General features: G+C 45.5%; 2 protein-coding genes across 2 annotated transcripts; one reads left to right on the top strand and one right to left on the bottom strand.

The window, feature by feature from the left end:
* Positions 1 to 27,266, bottom strand: LOC135897816 (uncharacterized). Its single transcript, XM_065426520.1, has 8 exons — positions 27,050 to 27,266; positions 20,847 to 20,923; positions 18,799 to 18,831; positions 17,353 to 17,442; positions 7,995 to 8,042; positions 1,496 to 1,543; positions 675 to 818; positions 1 to 547 (listed from the first exon to the last, which is right to left on the bottom strand). Exons 1-8 carry the CDS (start codon positions 27,171 to 27,173, stop codon positions 188 to 190), a joined length of 924 nt encoding a protein of 307 aa, XP_065282592.1. The 5' UTR covers positions 27,174 to 27,266; the 3' UTR covers positions 1 to 187.
* LOC139055439 (uncharacterized) lies at positions 1,986 to 7,410 on the top strand. Its single transcript, XM_070532925.1, has 2 exons — positions 1,986 to 3,096; positions 7,264 to 7,410. The coding sequence occupies exon 1, from the start codon at positions 2,122 to 2,124 to the stop codon at positions 3,091 to 3,093; it is 972 nt and encodes a 323-aa protein (XP_070389026.1). The 5' UTR covers positions 1,986 to 2,121; the 3' UTR covers positions 3,094 to 3,096; positions 7,264 to 7,410.

The following is a 27,266-nucleotide window of genomic DNA, read 5'->3' as shown; positions in this document are numbered from 1 at the left end:
TTATTGCGCAATCGATCGCACTAATTTTATTTAGCAGCTTTCTCCAAAAAATTATACCGCGAAGGAGCATTATTACACCCTCTGTCGACATCCGTAAGAATAAACCACGCTGAAGACGACGTCCCACGCTGTCGGCGGTGAGGCTGCGCTCCCGACCAGCATTCACCGCGGTCGCAACAGCTGTGATTCACTTGCGAGACGTGCGAGGAAGTTTGGTGGTCGAAGGGGTCGCGACGTGTGGCCTTGTAATCGGCCCCGGCAACTTTCTGGTCGTTGGCGGAGTTTTGGCTGTCGTATTCGCAGACTGTGCGGTCTCATTGCCCAGGCCTTTCTCGCGCCTCGGGTAATAGTAGGTCTGGTCGTGGAGTGGGTACGACCACATTCCTCCACCGCGTTTCGCTTGCGTCTGTCTCCAATCTGGTCGCCTGTGGGGCATGCGGCCTGAGGATGGTCGGGGACGAGGTTTCAAGCTTCGCTTCGGCCGCCGCCCCCGGGGCATCTCTGTGGGGTAGTCTTGATCCGGGAAAACAAGGCTTGGCTCCGGCCCCTGCGTCATGTTGCGTAGTGTTATGGAAAGCAGTTTCTCTGATCAACAAATTTTCCTTGCAAACCACACTCACCTTCGGTACGCTATACCTAGTACGTTGAACTCTCTCCAGCTATAGCTCTCTTACCATTTTTTCGCTTTCAACTGGTTCCATTTCCCTTGGTTCTTCAGGTTCGATGGGCTCGCTTGGTTTAGGAACTTCCCTTTTCCACTTATGTGACTTTTTCTTATAGTGCTCCATTGATTCATCGTGTTCATTTAGGATGCAATCCTGCAGCACAGAAAAAAAGCAGCGATTCGCTTTTTTTAATTGAACTGATTGTGACACATACACAACACACAAAAGCCAGAGTAAACAAACTGTAAATTGCCTTTGAAGTCGCTGTCCGGCCCGACCATATACATTCCACTTTTTTAAGGTGCAGCACATTATCCTATTCTTGAGGTTGCGCACCCGTTTTTGATAGATTCCTGCACTCTGGATTATTTGTGCCCCCAGAATCATGTAGAGCGATGAAGTACGATGGCCTGAAGACGGTAGGCAGTGTTGGTGTGGAGATGCCGTGTCATCCCAAAATCCGCACAGATTAGGCGGAAGATCATCAAAAGGTTTACTGACTACGTAAGGACAAATAGGTACGGCGACGCGCCGCACCGGTCCGGCTATGACTACAATGGATTTGTAAAGGACTAAGTTGATTTTTATAAGTTTTTCAAGGCATTGTTTATAATGCATTGTTTTGGACCATGCAATCGTATTATAGTTTGTTGTAAAATGCACCATGATTGTCACACAGCTGTTCGTATCATGCCCAAGGATTTGGAGCATGACGAGGGCATATATTGGAGTGGTAGCTAACACTGTATTTCTGTCGCCACCGTCGGTTTCTGCCCTGAAACTGCAAATGAACTTAACTGAATTTCAAGCCTCAGAAGGCCTCAACTCACCTGAAGTTTCTCAATACCCTCTGACACGACAGTCTCGGACATTGATTTCTGTAAGAGAAAATTCATTTCATAAACAATGTACACCTCATCTAAATAACGTATATTCGGTGGCATTGCGCGGGCCTTTGTGTGAGAGTATAGCACGAAATTTGTGAACGGTAAGTTCGTTCGTCGAAATGAATTTCGCGTGGCCATCTCCTGGTCGGAAGGAAGAAGAAGAAGCCGAGGTGCGGACGTCCCTCACACCGGCTCCGTCGTTTTTGAATGTTTGTGCAGCCGTCTTTGCCGCCATTACGGATTCAAGCACATCACTGGATTTGTGAAGTCACCGGGAATTCGCGGACACCTTTCTTTAAGGTGGGACTTCCATTTTTGGACTTTTACTGGCCTTTCTTGGCGCAAGACCGAAGTAGGCCTACTGGCCCCGCCGGGCCGCGATGGCGGACACGCGCATGGAAGATGAAGACGCTATCGGATTAGAAGAGAATGAGGAAGATCTAGGTTGGCAAATTGTGACAAGCCGAAAATTTCGCTCCACCACAAGGATTGCTGGCGATGGGAAAACATCGCCGCAGAGCCAGCAAGAGCAAGGCAACAGCAGCAAGAACAAGGGACCTACAACCACTATGTTTAAAAATCGGATTGTCAAGGCATCAAGGATGCCCCAATTGCCCGAGGAGCACAGCAAGATCATCATCCGTCCACGAGGAGGTCTCAACTTGAGCAAAGTGAGCACCACAGCGATAGGCGTGGCGATTATTGAAGCATCAGGCCTGACTCCGCAACAAGCCCGAGAGGATGTCGTTTGCCCTAACTTCACGCAAAACATCGTGGTGGTTAGTACACCAGACCCCAGTCATGCTGCCAGGTATGTGCGAATCAGGTCAATAGTTATAGGGGAAACCGAATATGAAGTGAACGCCTACGAGACAGCTCCGCATACCACGTGTAAAGGGGTGATTCGGAGAGTTGACCTCAGAGACAATCAGGCCACGATAACGCAGAACATTGTGCATGACTTTAACCCACTGGCATTGGCAGCCAAACGTATTAAATCCACGGGCTCGGTCATTGTTCTGTTTGATGGGCTCAAGGTGCCCAGTTATGTCAGATACGGGTCGACCCTTGTAAGGTGTTACCTGTATAGGAAGCAGTTGATGTCTGCTATGCTTGCGGAAAGATTGGACATCGATCAGATGTATGTCCAACACCAGACGTGGTACAGTGCAGAGGATGTGGAACTCAAAACCCGGAGGACAATCACATGTGTGTGCCTAACTGCAAATTCTGTGGAGGGGACCACCCAACTGGAGACAAGACTTGCCGACAGCGGTACCAAATTCCATACGTGGTGCGAATTCGACGACGAGAACGCAACAGATCTGAATCGGGGGCGACACCACCTCAGCTGCAATTGTATGCCCAAACGGGCACCAGGGGGCGCACGCGCTCAAGGAGCTCCACACGGTCAAGAAGCCGCTCGCCTTCGAAGGGCAGAAGCCGCTCCAGATCACGTGAAGTGCAGGTGCGCTTCGAAGGAGGAGGGCAGACGCCTGGCGACAAGACGACATCTGGAACAACCTGGGTCGACAAAGTGAAAGGTACTGTGGGGACCGCGGAGAGCGGTGCGGGGCGGCCGGTCGGAGATAATGATGCCAGGGTAGAACAGCTAATTAAAGAAGTAACGTATCTAAGAAAGGCAAATAAAGAACTTACTAAGCAGGTTGTAGAACTTCGCAAGAACTCGCAGACTAGCTCCACAAAAGTAGCAATAGCCAAACCGGTGAATAATGACAACAGTCAGGATGAAGAAAACACACCAGCTCACAAAGAAGCGGGCAATAAGCCCAGTAGAAACGACAGTGTGCTCTGCTTTGGAAGAGATCAAGGAGGCGATTAAACAACTTAGAGATGCCATAGACAAAACTACCTTCAAAGTTGATAAGTTATGGAAATGGAGACTGACGGCTGAAAAGAGGCTTACCAAAGTAGAAGCGCAAGGCGAGGACGACGAATACTTTACCTCAGAAGCAGAAAGCGTCAGATCACTCCCTGGCGCGTCGAGGGGTTCTACGAAGCGTACTCTAGCGGGTAGCAGTAAGGCGGGTTCTATAAGCAATGGCTAGCAGGGGGAGCTTTACCGTGTGGCAATGGAATTGCCGAGGATTTTATCACAAAAAAGTACCTCTCATGCAGTTAATAAAAAACTCTGCAGACAAACCGAAAATTATTATGCTGCAGGAAACCTTGGCGGATGACATCAGCCTCTCCGGATACAAAGCGACATGCAGGGGCAAAGAGCCGGGTAGGGGGCTAGCCACGCTCGTAGATAAGAAAATACCTTACATAGAACATGATTTGCACCTTGGACTGAACAAATTAGAATACTTACTTGTGGAAATAATTTTGAAAAGGAATAGAAGCAAACCGCGAAGCCTCTTTTGTCTTAATGTTTATAGCAGCCCTAGCGACATGAAACAGAGTTTCAGGGCACTTCTTAATAAGACTATGGCTATTACTAAGCACGCTCCACTCATTATTGGAGGAGATTTCAACGCCCCACATCAAACCTGGGGATATCGCTGGAATACTAAGAAAGGGGATGGACTCTGGCACCTAGTTACAGATCTTAATCTCTCCCTCATCACAAACCCAGCTTATCCCACTAGGTGTGGTACATCTACATGCAGGGACTCCACCCCAGACCTTGCTTTTGTATCAAATTTAGTGAACGCTGGCTGGAATAACTCCAATATTGACCTGGGTAGCGATCATTACATATTGCAAATACTATTGGAAACACCAAGTAATGAGATAAAGCATTTTAACTACACTGACTGGGATCTTTTTCGGAAAGCAAGGAAAAGCAGAGCTGAGACAGAGACAGGAGAAAAGAAAACACTCCAAACTTGGACCACTCAGCTCAGGGAAGATGTAAAGGCGGCAACGAAGGATATTACCACAGAGGAGGATATCGAAATCATGGATAGTAGGCTGGCGCACTTGATTGAAGCCAAACAATCTATGTTAAAAAGATGGAAAACGCAACGTCTGAACAGGAGACTCAGGAAGCGCATATCATTGTTGAATAGGGAGATTGAAGAACACTCCAGAAATTTACAGAAACAACAATGGGATGAACTTTTCAATTCCATAGATGGTCGAATCAGACGTGGTGGAAATTGGAATTTACTTAGACATTTGCTTCATGAGAACGACACGAAATCTAATAGGAGAACAGCAGTAGCACGACTCGTCCATCGTGACAGTCAGGACACAACGGAGGAGGCCATTCTGGATCGACTTGCAGCTAAGTATTTACCGCTTAAGGATAGCAATGAGAGTACAGACCCGCTTGAATATACAGGGGAAGACTGTGAGCCTATATATCAAGACTTCACAGAAAGCGAAGTTCGCGCAGCCCTGTACGACCTCAACAGTAGATCTGCTGCCGGTCCAGATGGCATTTCCAATAGGCTGTTGAAAAATTTGGACGATGAATCTATAACATATTTAACAGAGTATTTCAACGAACTCTGGAGAAATGGTGATTATCCAGAGGAATGGAGAATTGCTAACACAATTCTTATTCCCAAACCAGGCAAGCAACTAAATCTAGATAACCTAAGACCCATATCGTTAACATCATGTCTGGGCAAAACCATGGAGCATGTCATACTCAATAGACTTACTAAGTATGTAGAAAACAGAAATCTTCTTCCGCATAACCTGATCGGTTTCCGTCCTGGACTTTCGACTCAAGATGCAATGCTTTTATTCAAACATCACCTTATTCTTGCTAGCCCGCTGCATACGAGAGCTCTTCTAGGCCTAGATGTAGAAAAGTCCTTTGATCGCATCAAGCACAGGGCCATATTGGATATCCTCTCGGAGATGGGATTGGGTAAACGATTGCACAATATAGTTAAAGCCTTTCTCGGTGGCCGTTCTGCTTGTCTCAGGTTAGGCGAACTCCAATCGACAACTCTGGAACTTGGGAATCGTGGGACACCACAAGGGTCCGTCCTATCTCCCATGTTATTTAATTTGGCAATGTCAAAAGTGGCTCGAGGTCTCGCGCAGATTGAGGGTATCCACTTTGCTATATATGCAGATGATGTAACAATCTGGAGTGCCGAAGGTAATATGGGACAAACAGAGACCGAACTACAGGAAAGCATTTATGTGGTGGAAACAACACTTGAAGGTATGGGACTGAACTGCTCTGCTAAGAAATCAGAACTATTGGTACTACGGAGCAGTAAGCGTGGGCGCAAACCGAACGGATATATCCCAGAGGAAGAACCCCGCATTGACATATACGCCAAGAATGGAGAACCATTCAGGCAGGTGGAGACTATTAGAGTGCTAGGACTTCTCCTGCAAGCGAATGGATCTAATTGCAGGATGATACAACACATATCTAATAAGTCAGAAGAAGTCATTAGGCTTCTGCGTAGAGTTACCAACAAGCATAAGGGGCTAGGAGAACACAGTGCCATAAGATTGGTACATGCATTCGCCTTTTGCCACTTCTCGTACGTGGCTGGCATGCTACAATGGACACAGGCTGATAAGAACAAGCTAAACGCTTTAATCAGACGACTTATAAAGACTGCACTAGGACTTCCCATCAGCACGGCTAACGATAGCTTATTGCGCCTAGGGCTGCATAACATACTAGAAGAGATAGCTGAGGCTCAGGAGGTGGCCCACCAGGAGAGACTAATGGGGACACGACCTGGGAGGGCGCTACTTGAAGAAATTGGCATAGAAATTAACAACCACACCAACGAAGGAGAATTATTAACACAGTTGCAAGCGGGACTACGAGAAACAATAAAGACGACCCCGTTCCCTAGGAACATGCACCCGACACATAACCTCGAGGGACGAAAGGCAAGGGCGAAGGCACTCCTTCAGGACATAGATCAACATAAGCAGCAGGCGGTGTTCGTTGACACTGCCTGGGTTAAAAATAAGGATGCGTATACCTCCGTTGTTGTAGACACTCAAGGTAACATACGGGATGCCATCACCGTCTATACCAAGGACCCAACAGTAGCAGAACAAGTAGCAATCACCTTAGCCATTCGGGCTAATCGGTGGACACATATCTACAGTGACTCTAGAACAGCCATACGCAACTTTACCAACGGATATGTGACACGGATACCAACAAAATTACTAGAGAAGGTCAACAGTGAGAGGATTGAAATCCGCTGGTTTCCTGCACATCTGGGGCTAGTGGACGGAGCTCGGAGAAACCTCAATGAGGTGTCAAATGAAGCAGCACGAGGACTTTCTAGCCGTGCTCTTCAAGACCGAGCAACTTACACTTCACCCGGGGAACACAGGGATCGATTATTAACATATAACGAAATCACGAAGCATTATTATTTAAGCAGAAGGGAGTACCCATTGCCACACGGTAAGCTTTGCAGAGCCCAAGCGGTCACATTACGTTTGCTACAGACTAGAACATACCCAAGTCCAGATTTTATTGACAGAACTGGACAGGCGACTGTAGCCTGAACAGATGTTGATAGTGCTACAAGTGTCAGTGTGCTGTGCGATGACAGTGTTCGGTGACAGTGACCGATTGTGATTGTGTGTCTATGCTCCTTCCTTTCCTTATCTCTTCTTTGTTTCCACTTTACCTCCCCGTCCCCTCTCTCCCCAGCGTAGGGTAGCCAACCGGATTTTTTTTTCTCTGGTTAACCTCCCTGCCTTTCCCCTTTCCTCTCTCTCTCTCTCTCTATTAACAGGATCTATCCTGAGAGGGAAACAAAAATCAACTGTAATAAGTGCAATGGCATCATTACTCTTGACCACATGCTTTGGCAGTGCCCCGCGGTCTTCACAGACTGTGACAAAGAAGAAGAATGGTGGCGGCAAATGCTACACAGCGAATCACTCTCTCACCAATTACGGGCAGTCCAGAAGGCCCGCGATGTGGCTGAAGGGCTCGACCTGACAGTCCCAACGTGGGAGCAGCCCGCGTCAACCTATGGTTGACCTTCAGGACCAAATAAAGTTCTTCATACCATACCATCTCCTGGTCGCGTGCAGTTTTTCGCTTGTGAGCAAGTTCCTAGCGGTGGTTGCATGGCACGCACTGCACTTTGTATTTTTGTCAAGCCACTCGGTCGCGTTCAACTGACCTGAAGAGACCTTCTGAGGCGATTATTGGTATGAAATAGACTACTATTTAGCCGATATTACCCTGCCCCCTCGGCAGCGTAGATTCGACCAACAACAACGCTTTGCCAGCGTAATTGCTTGTGTGTCGCAGTACATGCCTCTAATAATGCGATTCTGCTGGTATGTTCTATGCCAGAGTGATTATGTTATTGTTATTCGGTTTACCACAGGATATACTGCAATGAGTTTTGGCTGCATCAAGAAAAAATGAATTAAGTAGCTGGAACTTTTCGCGTGCATGTGCGTGTTGCTAGTTATATGTAGTGCAACAAATGTAATAAAGAAAAAAACTCACCGTATGCTTGTCAATCAGGTATCGGTAACAAACAGCCACTTTTCGTGCCTGCAATAATGCAAATAGGAAAAAAATAATAACAAAGGGCAAAGGATATGGGGCTGTAAAGTAGTCGTTGCAGCGCTCCAGGCCAAGATATACGGGGGGGGGGGTGGGGGGGTGAGGTTACAATCGGCCAACGGGGTCAGCGACCTTCGTACCTCGCTTCAATTTCCTGAGAGAATCGCTTAAGCTTTGTGAAGTTAACAGTACGTTCCATCAGTCAGACCAATGACTACACATGGTGTGGCACGTTTGGCCGAAGACAGCGTGGTTTATGAATGCCAGTGGCAGTGGCGTAGCCAGAAATTTCGCAAGGGGGCGGGGGCTCACGTTGAAGCTCGGCAACGTGAGCCCCCCCCCCCTTATAAAATTTAGACTTATTATAGACTTAGAGAAATATTATAGACTCATAGAATTAGTCGAGGGGTGAAATACCTGAATAATAACTGCATTGCCATTGCCAAAGATGCTGCAAACGAATTCTTGAACGCTACGCACTGTCAATACAACTAAAATATGCAATGCATTTTCTCGTAAAAGAGTATACTTGTATTTCCCAAAAATTGTGCCCGAAATAACTGATATCTATGCTTCCATGTTTTTTGTCTATTTAATAAGTAACGAAAGTATCACACCAACTTTTGAACTATATCAGTTCAAAATAAGCGAAGCAGTGCATGCTGCTGATATGAGGAATGTAAAAGCCATAAAATGAACAAGTTCCGGACAAATAGTTTAATGAAACTTTGTCAGTGAAGAACTTTGTTTACATGTTTGTACATATACAACGGCTGGAGAAAAATCTCAATGACGCTGTCATTTGTTTCATTGTATTGCGCAGGAGCAGCTGTCGCTGGTCGTCAATAGGGAGTAATAGCACCGAAATTATAGTCGCAACAGAGAGGAAGTATAAAAAGCAGGAGTTCTGCGAAATATACGAGGGCGAGCCAAATAAAAGTAAGCCAATGCGAATATATGAGAAATGGCGTACGTTATTTAAAAGTAGTCGCCATGAGCACTTAGACATTTGTCCCACTGACTAACGAGTCGCGTGATTCCCGTTTCATAAAACTGCTTGGGTTGTTGCTTAAAAAAATGTGTAACTGACTCTTTCACGTCATCGTCCGACACAAATCTGGTTCCCTTGAGCTTTCTTTTCAGTTGCCCTAAAATGAGGAAGTCGCAAGGCGACAGGTCTGGGCTGTGTGGCGGATGTTGGAGCGTTTCCCACATGAACTTTGCCAGTTTTGTATTAACCACATAAGCGACGTGGGCCCAGGCATTGTCGTGCAGCAAGATAACCCCATTCGTAAATTTTCCACGTCGTTTGTCCTTGATTGCAACACGTAGCCGTTATGGAGTTTCACAATATCGGAAACGATTGATAGTCTCTCCAGGTTTAGCATATTCGATCAATAATGGCCCCTGACGATCGAAAAAAAGTCAACAACACCTTTCCGGTAGAAATGACGGCCTGCTTTCTTTGGGGGTGGCGAATTCGAATGTTTCCACTGTAAGGTTTGCCGTCGTGTTTCAGGCTCGTAGTAGTGGCACCATAATTCGTCCCTGGTCACAATTGCAAACAAGAAGTTCTTACCCTCATTCTGATACCGGACCAGATGAGTCAGGACAGCGCCGAACCTCTCCGTCTTCTGGCGGGGGTTCATAATGTTGGGCATCCATTGCGCATACAAGTGCCCATAACCGAGATGCTCATGAATTATGATGTGAACCGAACCGTGACTGATCTTCATACGCTCGGTCAGTTCATCGATGCTTATCCTCCGTTCTTGTCTGATCAGCTTACCAGCCATTGCAATTGCGTTGGGGGTGATTGCATGGTGGCTTTGGTCCGGTCTTGGATCGTCTTTGCAACTTTCCCGTCCTTCTTTGAACCGTGTCCTCCAACACTTCACAGCAGCCAATGAAATGCAATGTTCAACGTACACCACAGCCACACGTCGACTAATTTCTTTTTGGGAAACACCTTCAGCTGTCAAAAAGCTCACGACACCACGTTGTTCAACTTTTGTAGCGTGCATTATGTCACGCAACCATGTTCAACCCAGTGTATGAGAGCATTAAAGAACATTGATCCTCACACCTGCGTGTCACTTTTGTAAATGAGAGATGCCCGTGTCCTACGCGCATGCCTCGCAGATAATCAACAGAACGATTATTGCGCGGGATTGGTTGGCTCACTTTCATTTGACTCGCCCTCGTACATTAGAAATGCGAAGATACAGCTTGATAAAGGGCACAAAAGTTTCACTGGAAACAAAGCTCTCAGCACGTATACACAAAACCTCACAATAAGATATTGAAATGTAGGCACAAGTCTGCAATAAATTTACGTATCTAAGAAAAGGTCACTGTATACAATGCGTCAAACAAGGGAAATAAAGATGTTGCCCAATCACAGATTCACAGGTCACAGAATCCTAAGCCCCCCCTCTACTTTCCCCGATATATCGCGCCCAACGGAAGGCGGCACGCTTCCTCCCCGCTTTTCTCCCTTGCGCACACAAGACTGAGCCACCATCGTCGGCTCACCCATGCCACTGCCAACCCCCCAACAGTTTCACTCCCACATACAGCAGGAGGCGCGCGGTCACGATGTTATCGCTTTGGTCTTTATACGGAACACGAGGGCGACGGCGATGGCAGGAACGCGCCTGGAGTGTCCATATAATTCTTACCGCAATAATATAATAAGAGTACCCAGCAGCTGAAACGTCCCATGGCCCATTACTTTCCGTAATAGAAGTAACAAAATCGAACTTTCACAATGCGACAATTCACTGCGTCGCAACAATGTTTTTTTTTTTTCTTTTGTCGGGCGGCGGCCCAGAAATAAAAAAAAAAGCAACGTAAAGGAAAGCATGTTGGCCACAATCGAATGCCTACTCTGGGCACCTAATGTGTCTACCGAAGGAACATCGAAGAAAACGTGAGACGCTTGGTCCACAGAGAATTATACGCATACTGCTCGGCATCCTACACCCACGAGACAAGACTTTCCACAGAGGTTGCGCTCGAGCGAACGCGTTGCAATCCGTCGAGTCCCCACAGTGATGGCGGCGAGTGACCATTGTCTCTTTTCCTCGTCTGCTGGCTAGAAAGCGTCCAAAACGCTACCAGGCGAAAATCCCCTCGGCCAGAGAAAAACGAACGCACACCGAAGTGCGCCTCGCGTTGGTCGGGGCAACACGATAAAAAAAACCATGCGCTCTGGCTCGCTCTGGCAGCCCGCGGGTAGCAAGAACCAGAAAACTGAAGAGGCTCAACGTGTCCTCACGAATGGAAGTCAAGTACAAAAATAAATATTCTAATTACCTTTGCTGGCTTTAGTGTCTTGACATGGATGCTTTGGTGCATGTGAAAAAAAAATTTCATATTTTTTTCGGCGACATGACGGCACAATTGAACCACCACAACACTTCGTCTCATCAGACCTCGCTGCGTGCTTTGTCAACCTGTCTGATAGTGTTGATTTGGCTTGTCTCGTATGTTCCGATGTACAACTTTAGAAAAGTCAATGCACCTTTGGCGTCAAATGTTTATAACAACATTAAACCCGCAAAGTTCCGGAATTGAAAAGCTAAATCACAACTATGGAAATGTCAATGCACCTTTCGCATCAAAAGTTTATGAGAACTTTATACCCATAAGTTTCGGAATTGAAATTCATGCGCTCCGTAGATTCCGTGGCCTCCGCGAGATGCCGCCACGAGCCCGCTCGCCATCAAAAGGGCCTTGAAACTTTGTGCTCGGACGGGGTTTCTTGCGTTACGTGACTCCCGGTGCATGGGCACTGCCGCAAAATCCAGCCCGAGTTTTCAATGTGGGCGCTGAAATGTCTTTTCGAGCGGGAAAAAGACATTCTAGACAAACTCCAGAACGATTTCCGGCGCCGGGAGTTGTTTTGGTCGGCGGTGCATGGACACCACAAACAAATTTCGGGAAGGGGGGGGGGGGAGCTGAAGCCCCATAGCCTCCCCCCCCTCCCCTGGCTACGCCCCTAACCACCGGGTTGCTGACCAGGACGTTGGTGGGACAAAGAAATTCTCTGGAAAGAGCGTTCTGCACCGTTTCGTTAAGGCCGCTGCTAACCGCCCAAACCAATCGTATCAAGAACCAGAGAATTGCTAGGCCATTCAATGAGCCGAGACGCGTCAATCGAGGCAAGCGTGAACCCTCTTATTAACACATATGCCCTCCTTTCTCTGGAGCAGGGAGCCGTGTTTGCCCGAGGCACTTCTCCAATTATGTTCAGGCAACAAATGTACAGGGGTGCTTATGCGCACCCTCGCCCTCCAGGCGGAGCCTTCGGCGACTTTAGACGCACCGGCGCGAGGAAGGTGTGACCGCAAATTTGCCTGACCTAGGGATCTAGGGATCTAGAGAGGACCAAAGGGATTTAAATGGACTTTTTCGGTGCTTCAATTTAAAGTGTGTTAGTGTGTGCTGACATGTCCTAGTGTGCGCTCCCAGAAATATGTAGTCTGCTCAGACCTGTAGCTCATGCTACGAGAACGATATACTGCGCTCTGTGCTCCGGCCAGTTCGGATATCCTTTGTTGTTCTGTAAATAAGTTCGCTGACAGTGCTGCAGTCTAATAAAAAAATTAATTACCCTTCCACTCTGCGAAGAAGGATAACCAACGAAGCTGTGAATGTGGCCCTCTTAATGGCGAACTGCACCTCCGCCGTGAGTCGGCCCGGTATTGCACTATCTTCGGAATCTTCCTACGTATGGAGAGTGCTTAAAGCCTGCTTCACCTCCGCCGCAGGTCGGCCCGGTACTGCACTATATTGGGGATCGGCCCACGTATGGGGAGTGCTTAACGCCTGTTTATCCTCCGCCATGGGTCGGCCCGGCATTGCACTATTTTTGGGATAGGCCCACGTATGAAAAATTGTTGGTCTACGTCCACGGAGACGAGATCCGCCATAACTAGCCATAAACAGCTTCGCTGCTAAAAAAAAATAAATAAATAGGGGGTGAAGAGTTCGTCTCCATAGCATTGCCGGATACAAAGTAGCCCAGAATTTAAGACGTAAACACGTTTGATACTAATTGAATCTCGAAACCAACTGATACGGGGGAAACAAACATTCCAATTATTTAATAATATAAATAACATTGATATTCTCATTTATTAACTGAGAATGACCCTCTTGCATTGTATTGTTTCACAATAACTGAAGCGCTATAATGGAAATTTATTTATTTCTGACTTTATTACAATCTTCCGGCGCCAAATTTACGCAACCGCCGACACAAGCACTGGCGGTGACCCGCGCGGTTGTTTCAATAGCCCAATCAAAGGCTCTCCTCTTTCATAGCAGGTGATATTAGTTTTGTTGCAAAGCGAAGAGCATTGCCCGTGGCGACAGATTGCCCTTGCTTTATTTGCTGACGCGAGCCGAGGTACGCGAAGAAGAGGAGAAGCTTTTGTTCGGTCTGAGCTAGCGCAGTACAACAGATAGCCCAGACAGGAGAGCGGTACCGGCAACTCTGATTGGTCCGCTGCGCCTTGCTTATCTTGCGGTGGATCTTCGACGATCGCAGCGACGTTCAACGCAGCGTTGGAGATGCGGCAAGAGTGGATGCTCAGGGGAGATTTGGCAGAGCGTTGTTGTGTATGTACGTACGTACATGCCGAAAGGGCTAAGCGCCGTTATACTGCCACGCGGCATTGTTATTATATGCAAAGCAATTCTCGCCGGCAGTTCCGAGTACACAGTGCCGGAGCGATCATTGGACAGCCATCTTCTATTCCTTTCGGAACGGAGCCACTCTCTGACTACTCCAAAAAGAAGGTTCAGGGGCCCCATAACGTAAAACTGTTCTAATATTTTTCCTCGAATCTCGTGAAGACAGATTTACGTAACCACCAATGCAAGCATCGAGCTGTAACCCACAGCATTGCTTAAAAAGGCCAATCAAACGCGCTTCTCGTTAATAGGATGTCACTTCTTTTGCTTTCAAAGCCAATAGCATTCCATACATTGAGCAGTTATTGTTATCTAATTGGCTGACAATAGGCGAGGAGGACCCTCAAAGGGAGAGAGTTTCGATGGGGCCTAGCCAGCATACTTAATATAGATAACCGGATGAGGAGGGTGGCGCCGGCGCCTGCGATTCCGCCTCCTTTTACTTAGCTTGCGGTGGCTGGTCCAAAATCGCGACGGCGTGCAATGCAAACTTAAAGATGCCTCAAAAACGTATCCTCAGCAAAGAAGAGTTGGCCGAGCGACGTCGTATACGTGCCGAGAGGTCTCGATAACTTTGTACTGCCACGCAGTTTTTATTTTAACTTTACGCAAATAAATTCATGCTCCTCGGCAGCGCCGAGAAGCCAGCGTCAGAGAGATCGTCTGGCAGCCATATTCTATTCCATTCTGAACGGTTCAGTCTCCGGCTATTCCGAAAAAAATTCAGTTTAGTTCGGCATATCAATGCGTCCTTAACGCGTACATGGTACTCTGACGCTTTAGTTTTAGCAGTTTTCGAAGTTGGAGAAGTGGGCGCATCCCGAAGACGTTTGTCCAATAGCAATTGATCAGTTTTTTGGTAATGCTTTTTTCGGTAATGACGAAATAGGCATCGAATCAGAAATTAGGATTTTTCTTTAGTTCGGCCTAATCATGCATAATCAGTGTGCACATATCATATCAGAACTTCGCGGTTTTTGTGACGTCGCGTGACAGACAGGCGGAGTGGGGGTGGCCAGAAAATTTTTTGACCAACCATCGTGGGCTGATAGCAGAATTGGAATAGGAAACCTTGGGGTAGCTTTACGTTACAGCACGCCAGCTTTTTTTCGGCATGTTAGTGCATATTTAGTGCGTGCACATCACTTTGACGGGTCGAGTTCGCACTCTTTTGTGACGTCGCATGACGAACAGGCGAACTCGGTGGGGCTGGAAAACACTTTCACCAATCGCAGACGGTTAATGGTTACCAAGGCGTAGAATAGAGAAAAAATATTTCTTTTGTTGGGCCTATTCATGCATAATTAGTGTGTACACATCATGATGAGATGAGGAGTTTTCGCAGTTTTCGTGACGTCTCGGGACGGGCCGATGGAGTGGTCGTGGCCCTAAAAATATTTGACCAATCATGGAGGCCTAACAAATGAAATGTAATAGGAAAAAAATTGGAATATCTTTACGTTGTAGCGGCCCTGCTCCTTACGCCGACAAAAAAAAAGGCGGTGGGTTAACTCATCAGCATCAGTTTGTTAAAGCTTTTTTTCTTTTTGTTTTTGCTTTGACGGTCCCATATTATTGTAATCGCCCCCTTTCTGAGTGACTCAAATAGAGGCCTGTAAGGTACCTTGAATAAATACCTAGGGCACTATAACGTAAAACTATTCGAATCTGTTTGTATTCCAATCTCCTGACGTCAAACTTACGCAGCTGCCGAGCAAGCATCAAGCGGGAAAACCGCAGCATTGAATGAGCAGCCCAATAAGACGCTCATCTCATTTATAGGAGGCCACTTTGAGTTCAAAACGAATGACATTTTCGACATTAAGAGGTTTTTCTTATCTAACCAGCTCTCATGAAGCGAGGAGCACGCTCAAGTGGAGAGGGTTTCGATGGGGCCGAGTCCGCGCAGTGAAAATAGATACCTGGATGAGGAGGATGGTGCTGGCACCTGCGATTGGTCGGTTTCCACTTACTTAGCTTGCTATCACTGGTCGAAAATCTTGGCGGCGTGCAACGGCAGGCTAAGAATGTCGCTAAAACGGAGACCCAGCAGCGAAGAGTTGGCAGAGCGATGTCGTATAAATGCCGAAAGGGCTCGATAACGTTATACTGCAGCGCAAAAAGTTTTATTATACGTAAATAAAACCGTGCACTCCAGCATGTGAGAGTAGTCAATGCCTAAGCGACCAGCGCGCAACCATCTTCGATTCCTTTCTGAACGTGGCAGTCTCCGGCTATTCAGAAAAAAAAGTCAGTTTTGTTGGCATATTACTGCATCTTTAACGCGCCCACGTCACTTTGTCGTGGTTAGTTTTCGCGGTTTTGTGACGGTGCGTGACAAACAGGCTAAGTGGACACGGCCCGATAATTTTCGACCAATATCAGAAGACTAATGGCGAAACAGTATCAAATCAGAAATAATGATTTTTCTTCCGTTCGGTCTATTCATGCATAATCAGTGCATACATGTCATATCAGATGGGGAACTATCGCGGCTTTTGTGACGTCGCCTGACAGACAGGCGAAGTGGCGGTGACACGAAAATTTTTTTACCAATCATGAAGGGCTGATTCTAGAGCTGGAATAGAAAAGTGGGGAATAGCTTTACGTTATAGTGCTCCCTGATTTCGTTAATATATAATTCTTCCTACGTAGATGAAAGAAATAACGAACAGTTGTTGATGCTTCACTAGAAGCGTCTATATTGTAAAATTAAGCGCAAATAATGAACAACTGTTGCTCACATTTGCGCATCACAGCTACGCACTAGAATAGTGCTGCGACTTCTCGGGTGAAGTATGGCAACGCATAGCTCTCCCCGCGCTATAGCGATACCGGTTGTATTTTTTCTCCTTTTTGTTGTGGCAGAATAGGCATTCCTATGTCATTCTTTAATTGACACGTATGTTTGTATTTTATTCGCCTTTACGGCGCTACAAATTCTAACTCCAAATTTCATCCAGCCCTTTTACCACATTTACCGTCGGGCGAATACCACCGACGATGATCGGTCCAGGGAGCCGAAACACAAGCGCTACGCATACCAAGACCCCGCATATTTCGCCCAGTACTGAACTCATAATAGTCGAATTCAACACAGCAAATTCTCAACATAGGAATAGCCCAATGTAGTAAAACCAACGATAGCGCCAGCTTCGCTGGACTTCTCTCTTCACAGGGTGGAAGGGCTCTGACTTTTTTATATATTTTTCTTTGTTTTCCTTTTGACATTAAGTAAGCTTTTAAACGGCATTCAGTATCGTAACAGCTTTGATCTGCCAGGATATATAAAGCAACTGTAACATTTTGTGCTGTATGGCATTGCAATTCCCTTAATTCAGCAGCAGGGCTGAACGATGCCGAGCGTTTAAGAGCGATGACCTTTCAAGACTGGAATTAATGAGGTCAGATAATAAGCTTATGACAAGATGCCTTATCTTCATTTTTCCTATTGCTCCGCGCAATTATCAACCGACAGGCATGTTTGGCGCCCGCTTTCGCCAGCTAAAATAATCTTGACTCAGTTCTTGGCGTTACTTTCAATGCAACAGTAAACCCTTCCGAAATGCTTCTAATACTTCCGCGCAATGCTTACCACTGACGATTTGTGCTCGCACCATGCCGCATATTCTCGAAGAGTAAGCTCTTGCCTGTGCAGAAGGCAGTTCTGAAAATCTGTGGATCCCTGCGTAAGGTGATACAAAAATGTTAACTTTACACGAAGTGATATCTCACATGTATAGCACTTGTGTAGCATACCTAAAGAAGATCGTGCGTAACTCAATTCTAAATGATTTCCCACACACTCATGTCGTATACAACCGAATGATGGCCTATACAACGCAACGCATAATTGAATTATGTGTTACATTAAAAATGAGCTACTTTAAGAAGACAACAATTAGCCTTTGTAATGTGATACATAGATGATTACATACTAATGAATCAAAATCGCAAAGGAGGACGTCGAGCTCGGTATGCCACTTGTATTCATGAAATGGTACGGAATACCAGGACATGGCGAGGCCAGATTTTGAAAGAAAACTATCTTGTGCGCTTTCGTGGAAGGCCTGTTGTAGTGCAGTAACAATTATTGCTGTAACAATAAGTGTCGATCTTGGGTACATTGGCATATTCCATTATGGTTATTTTCAACGCCATAGACTAGTTGTAGCACCTTTCCAGTGGCTACAACGCCAGAGCTTTCCGTATGGCAAAAGGGTGAAATACACATTTTCTTCTTTATGGATTGTGGGACAAATGAAAACGCAAATTTGCCGCATTAGCAGTGGGCGTTATTCCTTTCTGAGCGATGTAACATGACTTAGAATAATGGTTTCCTATATGTATGTTGTGAATAACTGTAATTAACTACTTCGTCTTAGTTTTCTTCGTCTGGAAATGCCTGAGGCATTGGGCATCTGCTTACGAAGACGATTCCTTCTCTCTCTCATCTCTCTGCTCCCAACGTCCGCGAAGTCATATATGTCGTTGTGCAGTGCAAAACAGCTCTCAAGAAAAACTGCGCGACCGGTCGGGTGCTTACGAACTGCTCTACTTATATTTCTTAAGCTTGGTGCGCCTGCAGTTTTTTTATCTAGTGCGCTCCCAAAAGGTGTATCGCGCGAGGCTATTTGGTGCAGAATGTGATAACGGATGATGAGAAGTGAATAAGTCTTTATTTCAGTATATCGGCTTATTATATTTATCATATTCAGCTCTCATTACGCAATCATAGTGCACCAGATGTACTTGCATTCTATGCACTGTATGGTGTCCACTCATTACATATTAAAGGACTAGGCAGAAGTCACGTAGCAACTCTGTAGGACATCTTGTGGTCTGAACATCTCATTCTCATCATAGTAAATAAGTTGTAAATTCTGTTTTTATGGCCGTCAAAGTGTTGTAACAGCTTTTCTCTCACATTACCATGCACACGAGTGTAGACAGAGTTTCGAGAAAATGCCCGTACCGCTGCAGAAATAAAGCCAGTATAAATTTACTGATACCGCATGGAAAAGAAATAAAATATTCGTACTTGCAAAAAGTTCTTTATCTTCTCATGTTTCATCTAAGAAAAAAAAAACACAACAAAACGAGCACATAAATCATTGATTCAGCCTCATGAAGAACACATGCATGATCCCCGCAGTTCTAATATTACCTAGCATCAGAGTTCCATCATTAAAATATGCACGGTGACAGAGATAAATAATGGTTTATTCAAACCCGATCATAGATCTTGGTCTGTATTTTCTCCCTTAGGTTTTGTACTAGTTGATTTATGTATGGCAGCCATGAATTAAATGCGCCGCAGAACACGTGTACGCGTGCTGGGAAAGCTCGTGGTATGCCGTTGTAAAACGCAGCAGGATGACGCAATATAAAATTGTAAGAAAATCCACGAACTACAAGGAGGCATGTTCACAGAGTAGTTCAACGGTGACCCACAAACAATCCAGCATTATTTTATGTATGTGTCTTACCGACGCATAGTTATTTTCTGTGAAAATGACTAATCAGTGCCACTTTAGCTATGCGCTAACATCTCTCTAGAATCATCTACACTAGAAAGAAAAAAACTAAACAAACAAGCACAAATATGAATAAGCATGAGATAAATATTTTGATATGAAACAGATATAAATTAAGCGTTATGGTATTTCCATTATGCTTCATTACCCCACGGAAAGCTTGAAGAAGCAGTCGATACTTCTAGATCATTTCTTCTGGATATTGTTTTTCCCACCCCTTTGGTCTGTACTTTCAGAGCCCAAAATAAACCATTTGTCTAAACTGTTTGTCTAGACAAGGCATGACTGAGACTCGCTGGAAACTGCACGATGATAACATGTTAGAAGATGTCATGTAGTATTCATAAAAGTAAGAAAACCCTCGGCTGTCGGACTGCAAAAGGTATTTACTCCGCGCCTTCTTGTATGATGGCGCGGAGTAAATCTGCTGATGCATATAGAGCAAGTGTAGCACATCATCTGGAAGTGACACTGTTTGTTTTTCTTTGCTCACGTGCTTTCGAAACACGTAAGGATGCTCCCGCGGCTGCGCACTTACACTCGCGTGCTCGCTGTCCTGAGTGTCTTCTGAAGCCAGCGTCTGTGAGACTGCGGCATTTACGCTCTTTTGTGTCGTGCGGCATCTTCTGTTCGACGCCGCCTATCTCCTTCGGATGCACAGTTTTCACGTGGCGGCGGTCCCTATTGAGCGGGCAGAGCAAGTGACGGTCATCGGCCGAGAGCACAGGACACTACCTCCGCCACGCGTCACTTCGCCGCTCGCATTCGCCTCCCCCCCTCCCGCCCACCTTCCGCGCGTGCCGGTCTTAGGCAACCACATCGCCAATCTTTTGATGTGGCTTGCACAATGGCAACGATGCCGCACAGAGAGAAAGCGGCTCCCCCGTCAAAACAAAGGGACAGCGTAGAGTGGCCTCGTCCAACAAAGGACCTTATGCCTGGCATTCGCAGTCGTGGACACGTGTATTTGCCGAATACGTAGTGCAACAAAGAGGCGCTCGTGTTCGCTCGTTTTATAAAGCGCGGCTGCATATCGTGTATCACCGTTGGTAGTCGGAAGAAAAAGCACGCGTCCACTACATATTGAAGAAATGCGCTCTTGTGTTCATCCGTTCTGTAATATGACTCGTCTGGAACCGCTCTTCATCCGTCATTGTTTCCATTACATATTGCATCTTGCTTTATCGATCGCTCCTTACTGTTTCTTTAAAAAGTATTCTTAATACGCCGCACGATGCGTGTGCAGGGTGCTTTTCTTTTCTTTGATAATCAGGGCGTCACAGGAGTCTATGCGTCTATTGTTATTAGTTTTTATAAGTTAATGTAATTTTATAAGACCATAGCTAGTCTTTCCTTCTTAAAGTGGATATTTTTTCATGTTGCTTTTCTTTATTTTTATTTGTGATATTGCTGGGTCCAATTTCCCGATACACATGAACACGGAAACAGACGGAAAGTTTACCTAATTAATTGCGGCAGTTTGTTAGTATTCTACCGAAGTGAAGCAGAACATCGCGAAACGCTTTCAAGAAACTTCTTGTTGTATACATACATCCTTTGAACGACCACCCCGAGCTCTGGCAAGAAACGACGTCATTTTCTCTACGCAGCCTTCCACGATACCGCCGGCTGAAATGGAAACAGCATGCAATAGCACAAACAACATCAGTTACAAAACCATAATAAGTGGAGTTCTCTTCTCTACGTCATTGGGCGTGACTATAGAGTGAAGGTACTTTTCATACAAACACGGCCAGAAATATGCTATTCAGGAAGTTCAGTACGAATAAAGGCAAATCTTGACTAGCAGTGTGATGTAAGAACATGTACAAATTTCACGTCCTCATGGCGTACGGCTCATGCGTACATGCGTGCATGCGTGCGATTTATTTATTTATTTATTACAGCGAAAGCTGCATATGGCTAACCTTCCGTAGTTTTTTCGGCATCCGTCACCAGAAAAAAAAATATTGTGGACCAATCGTGGTGATAGTGCAGAAAGGCTCCAAGCTCAATGGCGCATACCCCTGTGGGGGATCGGCCCACGTATGGGGAGTGCTTAGCGCTCCACCTCCACCGCGGGTCGACGCGGCATTGCACTATCTTCGGGCCGCGACCCGCAGCGGAGGTGAAGCACTTTACTTTTAGTTTGAGAGCTTTGACTGTCGTCAGCTTTCGCTGCTGTTCCATCTCTACAGAGTAGAATGGTTGTGAACTTTTATTTATTTATTTATTTATTTATTTATTTATTTATTTACTGGTTTGTGTGGAAGATGCGAGGGGGGGGGGTGGACTTTAATTTTGGTCAATGAAATAAGACTAAAGCAGCAACCATACTACGCCTAACATGGAACACGTCCTCAAAAGTTGCGCTTATATAATTTTGTCGAGGGCGGGGATATTAACACTTCATGCTGATGTCGTCAAGTACTCTAAGCGTAGAACTTCTTAACATAAACTGCCAGTGCGTTTTCTGAGCAGGAACGCACTGTCACGCGCCGTTACTATAGTCCAGCAGGCAACGAACTAGGTTTTATTCGATGAAATAGATTGTCACGTCTACTCGCGGATCACAAATTCAAAGGCACAGTTTTTTCCTTCAAGAAAGCTTTTTTGTCCAAGCCCATGCGAAGTTTGAACTGCGCCAGTTTGTAATTGAAATTCAAGTTTTCATGCCGCGCGACTGCGCACACTCGAAGTTTGTTGAGAAGGCTGTTGCAATCCTGTCATTTGAATCTGCGCGCAAGAAGTAGCGACTTATCATGGTGCGAAGTAGCTTTAATGATTAGGGAAAAAGTGAAGCTGCAGATTATTATGCGAACTGCAGAATAAGGGCGCACGGAATCTGTGTAACGTTAGAAAGTATCTCGCACACCAAACAACACGTGACCCAAGAGAAACTAAAACAAGCGTAGTTGTCTAATTATTTTTTAATAAATAAATTAATTATTTATATAATTAAGTAATGTTTGGTCAAATGGCAAAGTAAAACTAGAAAAACAAACGGGTTTCTCCCAGCGATCATTGACCAGAGCGTTCATCGTAAAGTGAGCTTCACAGCCATCGAAATGGACTAGCCGATTTGTAAAACTTCACATTCTTGTTTTATTCGTCACGTGCAGATAAATGCACGTAAATAAATTACTGTCTTCAAGACTGAGCGTGTCGCGAAAGTTTTTTGACACCACCATGTATACGAAGCGAAGCTTTTGCGAAGCGGCTAATGCAAACACTCAGACTTTGCCAATTTCATTCCTGCGTCGTTGGCGTGATGCGCTCTCGGGCGTCCGCGCTACGCAATGTGACACACGTGAGGAATCGTCTCAAACAGCTGGTGGGCGTTGGCGCCATCGAAGCATACACGCGATTGTGACCTAATGGTTAGAGCACGTACGGGGTGGTCATTGTCAAGTTTTACCGAATTTTCTTTTAACCGCATCTTGCAGGTAACATAATTCTAGTCATCAAGCTCAGTTATTCAGAGGACGGAACATGGGCCGCAAATAATTCCATTGAGAGGTTAATTAGTATTATAGTGGTTAATACGTTGAATGCATGTTTCGATTTCCCGCGTTAGCAGTGCCCGCCTCTTCGAGTAGTCCAGCTCAAGGACAAGAATTATGCTATCTGCCGCAGGTGATTTTTAAAAATTCTGTTAAACTTAGAAATGATCACCACGAGTGTGCTGGGTGACCGAAGGTCGATTCCACCGTCGGGCATCTAATTAATTTTTTCTTTTATTCGTGAGCTATTGGGCAAGACAGCAGCAACACCCAGCAGCCACGGTCAGGAAAGTCCGGGAGGGTTCACAAATAGAGCCTCGCTTTAAAATTGTGGGGCTTCCCGAAACTACGCAGTGGGCTATCAGGAGGGCCATTTTGAATACTCAAAGTTGAACCCCAACTGAAGGTTACAGACGCAATCAGCGGTTATTCATTGCTAACGTAGTGGAAATACTTAACCATATTCGTAACTGTCGAAACTTACTTCATTCGCAGGATATATTCGTTCTATGTGAGGAGGAGTGTTCAGAATCGTTTAAAGGCGCCAATATCTCCGAAATATCACGTAGTAAAAAAAAGAAGAAAAAACGTGTACGTGTGCAATGAATGGACATGTTGCATAAGTTTTTCTTTTTTATTATTATTACAGCGCCTAAAATGCCTAAGTTTGTGTATGTCCCATCGTCAACCGAGAAATGTAACCACTCTTTAACCACAAGAAATTATTTTCTCACATTCCGTGAAAAAAAAAAGACGCTATAATCGAATGCAGTCATGCCTAGATTCCCATTCCAAGCAGGAATAGTGCCATCAGATGATCATTCAGTGGTGTAAAAGAGTAAGAGGGCGTCCTATTACAAACAAAAAAATCAATTCATCAGGTGCTTGCTGCCTAACTTCAACGTGTCATCTATACTGGACAAGTGAATCAAATCGATATGTTCTAATCATTGGTTATATTGAACTTTGTAAACGATACAGATTGCGCATCAGAGTACGTGATGGCATACTGCAAGGGCTCTTGCTCTTTAAACGATATTGGTGTAACTCAAAGAGTTATCTTTATAACCATTTTCGTAGCCCTATGGGTGCAAACACCATAATGCAGAATTTTAAGGATCGAGTCTCGGTAACCTTAACAACGGTAAATTTTTCACATTGAAAGGAAACAGTCATACTATGAGCTCAAGTAGTGTTAACAGCCATGCTTATTACGGCTTTCTAGTCATTTGTTTCATGTCTAGCGATGTGACGTCGATCGTAGTAAAATTTACAGCATATATTCATAGGCAAGTGAAGCGACATACATCGTACTATACATGTTATAACATGTATAGTACTATGTATAACAAGTACATGTGTAACACGATGTGCAATGACAGAACCCGTGTTTAAGAAGAAAACTGCGAAAATTCTTGTCCCGAACGCCACGAGGTAAGCCGTAGCGTACAGCTCCGGATCAATTTCGAGCTCATGGTTCTTTTTTTTTTAACTTCCAGGAAAAGCACAAGGACTAGCGTTTTCGCATTGCACCCCCATCAGAATCCGGTGGCCGTAGAAGGGAATGGAACCCGCGACCTCGTACTCAGCTGCGCAACGCCCCAGCGACTGAGCCACCGCGATGGCTAGTACACGTGCTAGTACAAGTCGCTAGTACAAGTACGCTAGTACAAGTCTCAAAACTCGACGCCTCCCAAGTCAACAGGTACGGTTGTGTTTAAAGAAAAAAGCCAAAATTAAAAAAAAAAACGTTTTCTTAGCAAACTTGAATGCGACGCACATCTCGAACACAGGTGCAGAAGCAATAACCACGTATGCAGCTGTTTCGAAATTCTTTACGGAGTCTTGCCGCTGAGGCTCACGTCCATCTCCTCACAGTTTGTTACCAATGCCGCAGCTGTGCGCAAGCACGGCGAAGCTTCAATGATTAAGAAACAAAGTCGACTGGATCGGCCTACAAGAAAGCGAGAAAATCTATAGCTATTTCCGACAACAACAACAAAGAAAGCGCAATGGCGATATTGAATTCCAGGTACAGAGTAATGCCAACGAAAACTGAACGTCTGGGTACCTGAAGCGATCGCTTTCCTTTTTAGTAGAAACGTGCATGTGTTCACTATTTACCTGTTTATGCACGTTCTTGCAAGCGTCCGTATGGATAGAAATATGCGGAAGACTGCCGGAAAGTAAGTTGCACCACATAATGGAGTTTTTCAGCCAGAAGTGCATTACCGTACGAAGAGCCACCTAGCCTTTCAGTAAAAGCTTCCGATGTAAATGCTTCCGTTCGGCAAAACGAAGCGAGTTCCAGGCAGGGAATTAGAGTATTACCGTACTGCTGATAGAGAAACGCGGCACAGCTATAACTTTCTAATATTAGCAAAAAAAAAAACAAATTGCATTACATAAAAAAACACATTCCCTTTGAATGTTGTGCTACGACGCAGGCTGTGCTTTATAACCAAAGATCGCGGAAAGGAGCTCGTTGCGTCGGCTGGACCAGCAGCGGTATACTTATAGTCTAGTAAAACTGTATGACCTCTTGTTCTGTCAGTGGCAGCAATGGCGATGGATGTAGTCATAATATTTGGTAATATATTTTTCGTTATTTACACGCCTTGCCAAATTGAGAACTACGACTAACGTCTATATTTGTTTGGTTGTCCTGCAGAATACACACGACTTACGAAAGCTTATAAATAGACGTGGCTTCAAACACGGATATTTACCGATGCTCATATCATCATCATACATATCATCATTCCGCGTACGTAGCTTACCGGCAGGACTAAAATTCCTCCAGCGCGCCCTTCAAGTATCCGTAAGCGTTGAAGGCGTGCACGCTTAGTTGGACTCTGGTGCAACTTCATCTGTTATTCATAGGGATTTGCGTTCACGTTGCAAGAAATTCGCAGTGCGTTACGATGAACCGAGGCTAGTTGGCAGCTCAAGGGAACACTATGCAACCTTCCGCGCTCCGTAATGTGCAAGTATTCATTCGCGGTATCTCATGGCGGTTCCTTATAATTACACACAAGGTGTTCAACGTTGAAGCATTGTTCGTCAAACTTTAACTCACTGGCGTTCCGTTCCCACACATTGAACAAGCTTCTTTCAGTGCCCTCTAAAATGGTCGCTTACCTTTGACATAACCTCTCGCTATAAAGGAGACACCAAAATGCCGCTAATCGGGATTGATTTCTTGCATGTGTATTCCTTCTTAAACTGTATGTTAAACCTAAAGTACAGAAGTTTTCTAAACATTTATTGATTGCATTTGCACTAAACGACCATGTAGTTGAATCTTTGAGACTTTCGTAGTGAAAGGATACATGGTGCTATTTGAACATGTATTGCATTTAGAATTTTTCGTGGAAGAAATCTTTCACGCGCTGTGCAATGCCTGAGAATAAATAGCACGCCCTTTCTTAGCGTTCGCTTTTTTTCTTTTTTCTTTTCTGCAATTACCAACTTTAATTCAGTAGGCTAGTTTCACCAAGCTTTTGGTCTCACAGTGCGCTTCTTCGGTTTCGAATGCTTCATTCTGCCTCAGATGCGGCAATAACTCGGGGTAGTTAGAGTTATTAAAAAAGAGTATTAACACTTAAGAGAGTGGCTTGTTCTGTGGTACTATAAACCACACTGCCGTAAGCTGTTTTGGTAAATATTGGCACCTATGTCATGCCCACAAGCCTGGCGGCTAAAGGCGTCAACCACAAGGTAAATACAAGACATAAGAGAGAGTGACGTAGAGCTCTCTCTCTGGTGTCACCCACGCAGTGACTGCACTGACGCCAGCGCCTGCGGTGACAGGCCAGAGGTGGACCATCGCTAATAGCATTGTCGCTGAAGGCGATTAAGAGCCTGTCAAACTGCATGTCGAGCGTAATACCCTAACGCTGACGTATACAAAGTAAACATGTAAGTGTTCCTGACTACCTGGAGCGCGTAAACGGCAGAAAAAAAGTTTAATCCGAAGGCCTACAAAAAAAAAAGAACCTGAACGAGAATTAGGCCTAGGAGCCAGAGCCATCTTTCGTTAGGACGTGTCCCCATGTCGAAGCGTTGGCTCTGCTTCTCAAAAGCGTGCTTTCTTTTCTTTAATTTCCCCTTTCTTTACCTGCATAGAAACGCTATGTAATTTGCTTTGAGATTGAAATCCTTCCGCGGAAGTAGGAGACAATGGGCGCGAGCGCCTGTGTGCAGCGAAACCCTGAGAGGCTTCCGGCGACTAGTGCCCCGGTTTACTTACCGTCGCTGCAATGAGGAAAATGCGGTGGCGTGGTGGAACCGGGCAACATTATTGTTGGATGTTGGTGTGCTCCCACGACGAAAAACAAGGCGTTCACAAACAAGCACTGCAGCTGGGCAGTCATTGTGACCCGGCTTGGCCGAAGGAAGTGCCGCGAATCGGCCGTTGGTAAGCCGGCTGTGTGCGGCCACGTAAACGGCTAAATTGACACGTCTCT

Source organism: Dermacentor albipictus, chromosome 1 (assembly GCF_038994185.2).
Source record: "Dermacentor albipictus isolate Rhodes 1998 colony chromosome 1, USDA_Dalb.pri_finalv2, whole genome shotgun sequence".
Classification (NCBI taxonomy): domain Eukaryota; kingdom Metazoa; phylum Arthropoda; class Arachnida; order Ixodida; family Ixodidae; genus Dermacentor; species Dermacentor albipictus.
Note: the sequence above shows the minus strand (reverse complement) of the source record. Positions and strands in the feature narration are given on the sequence as shown.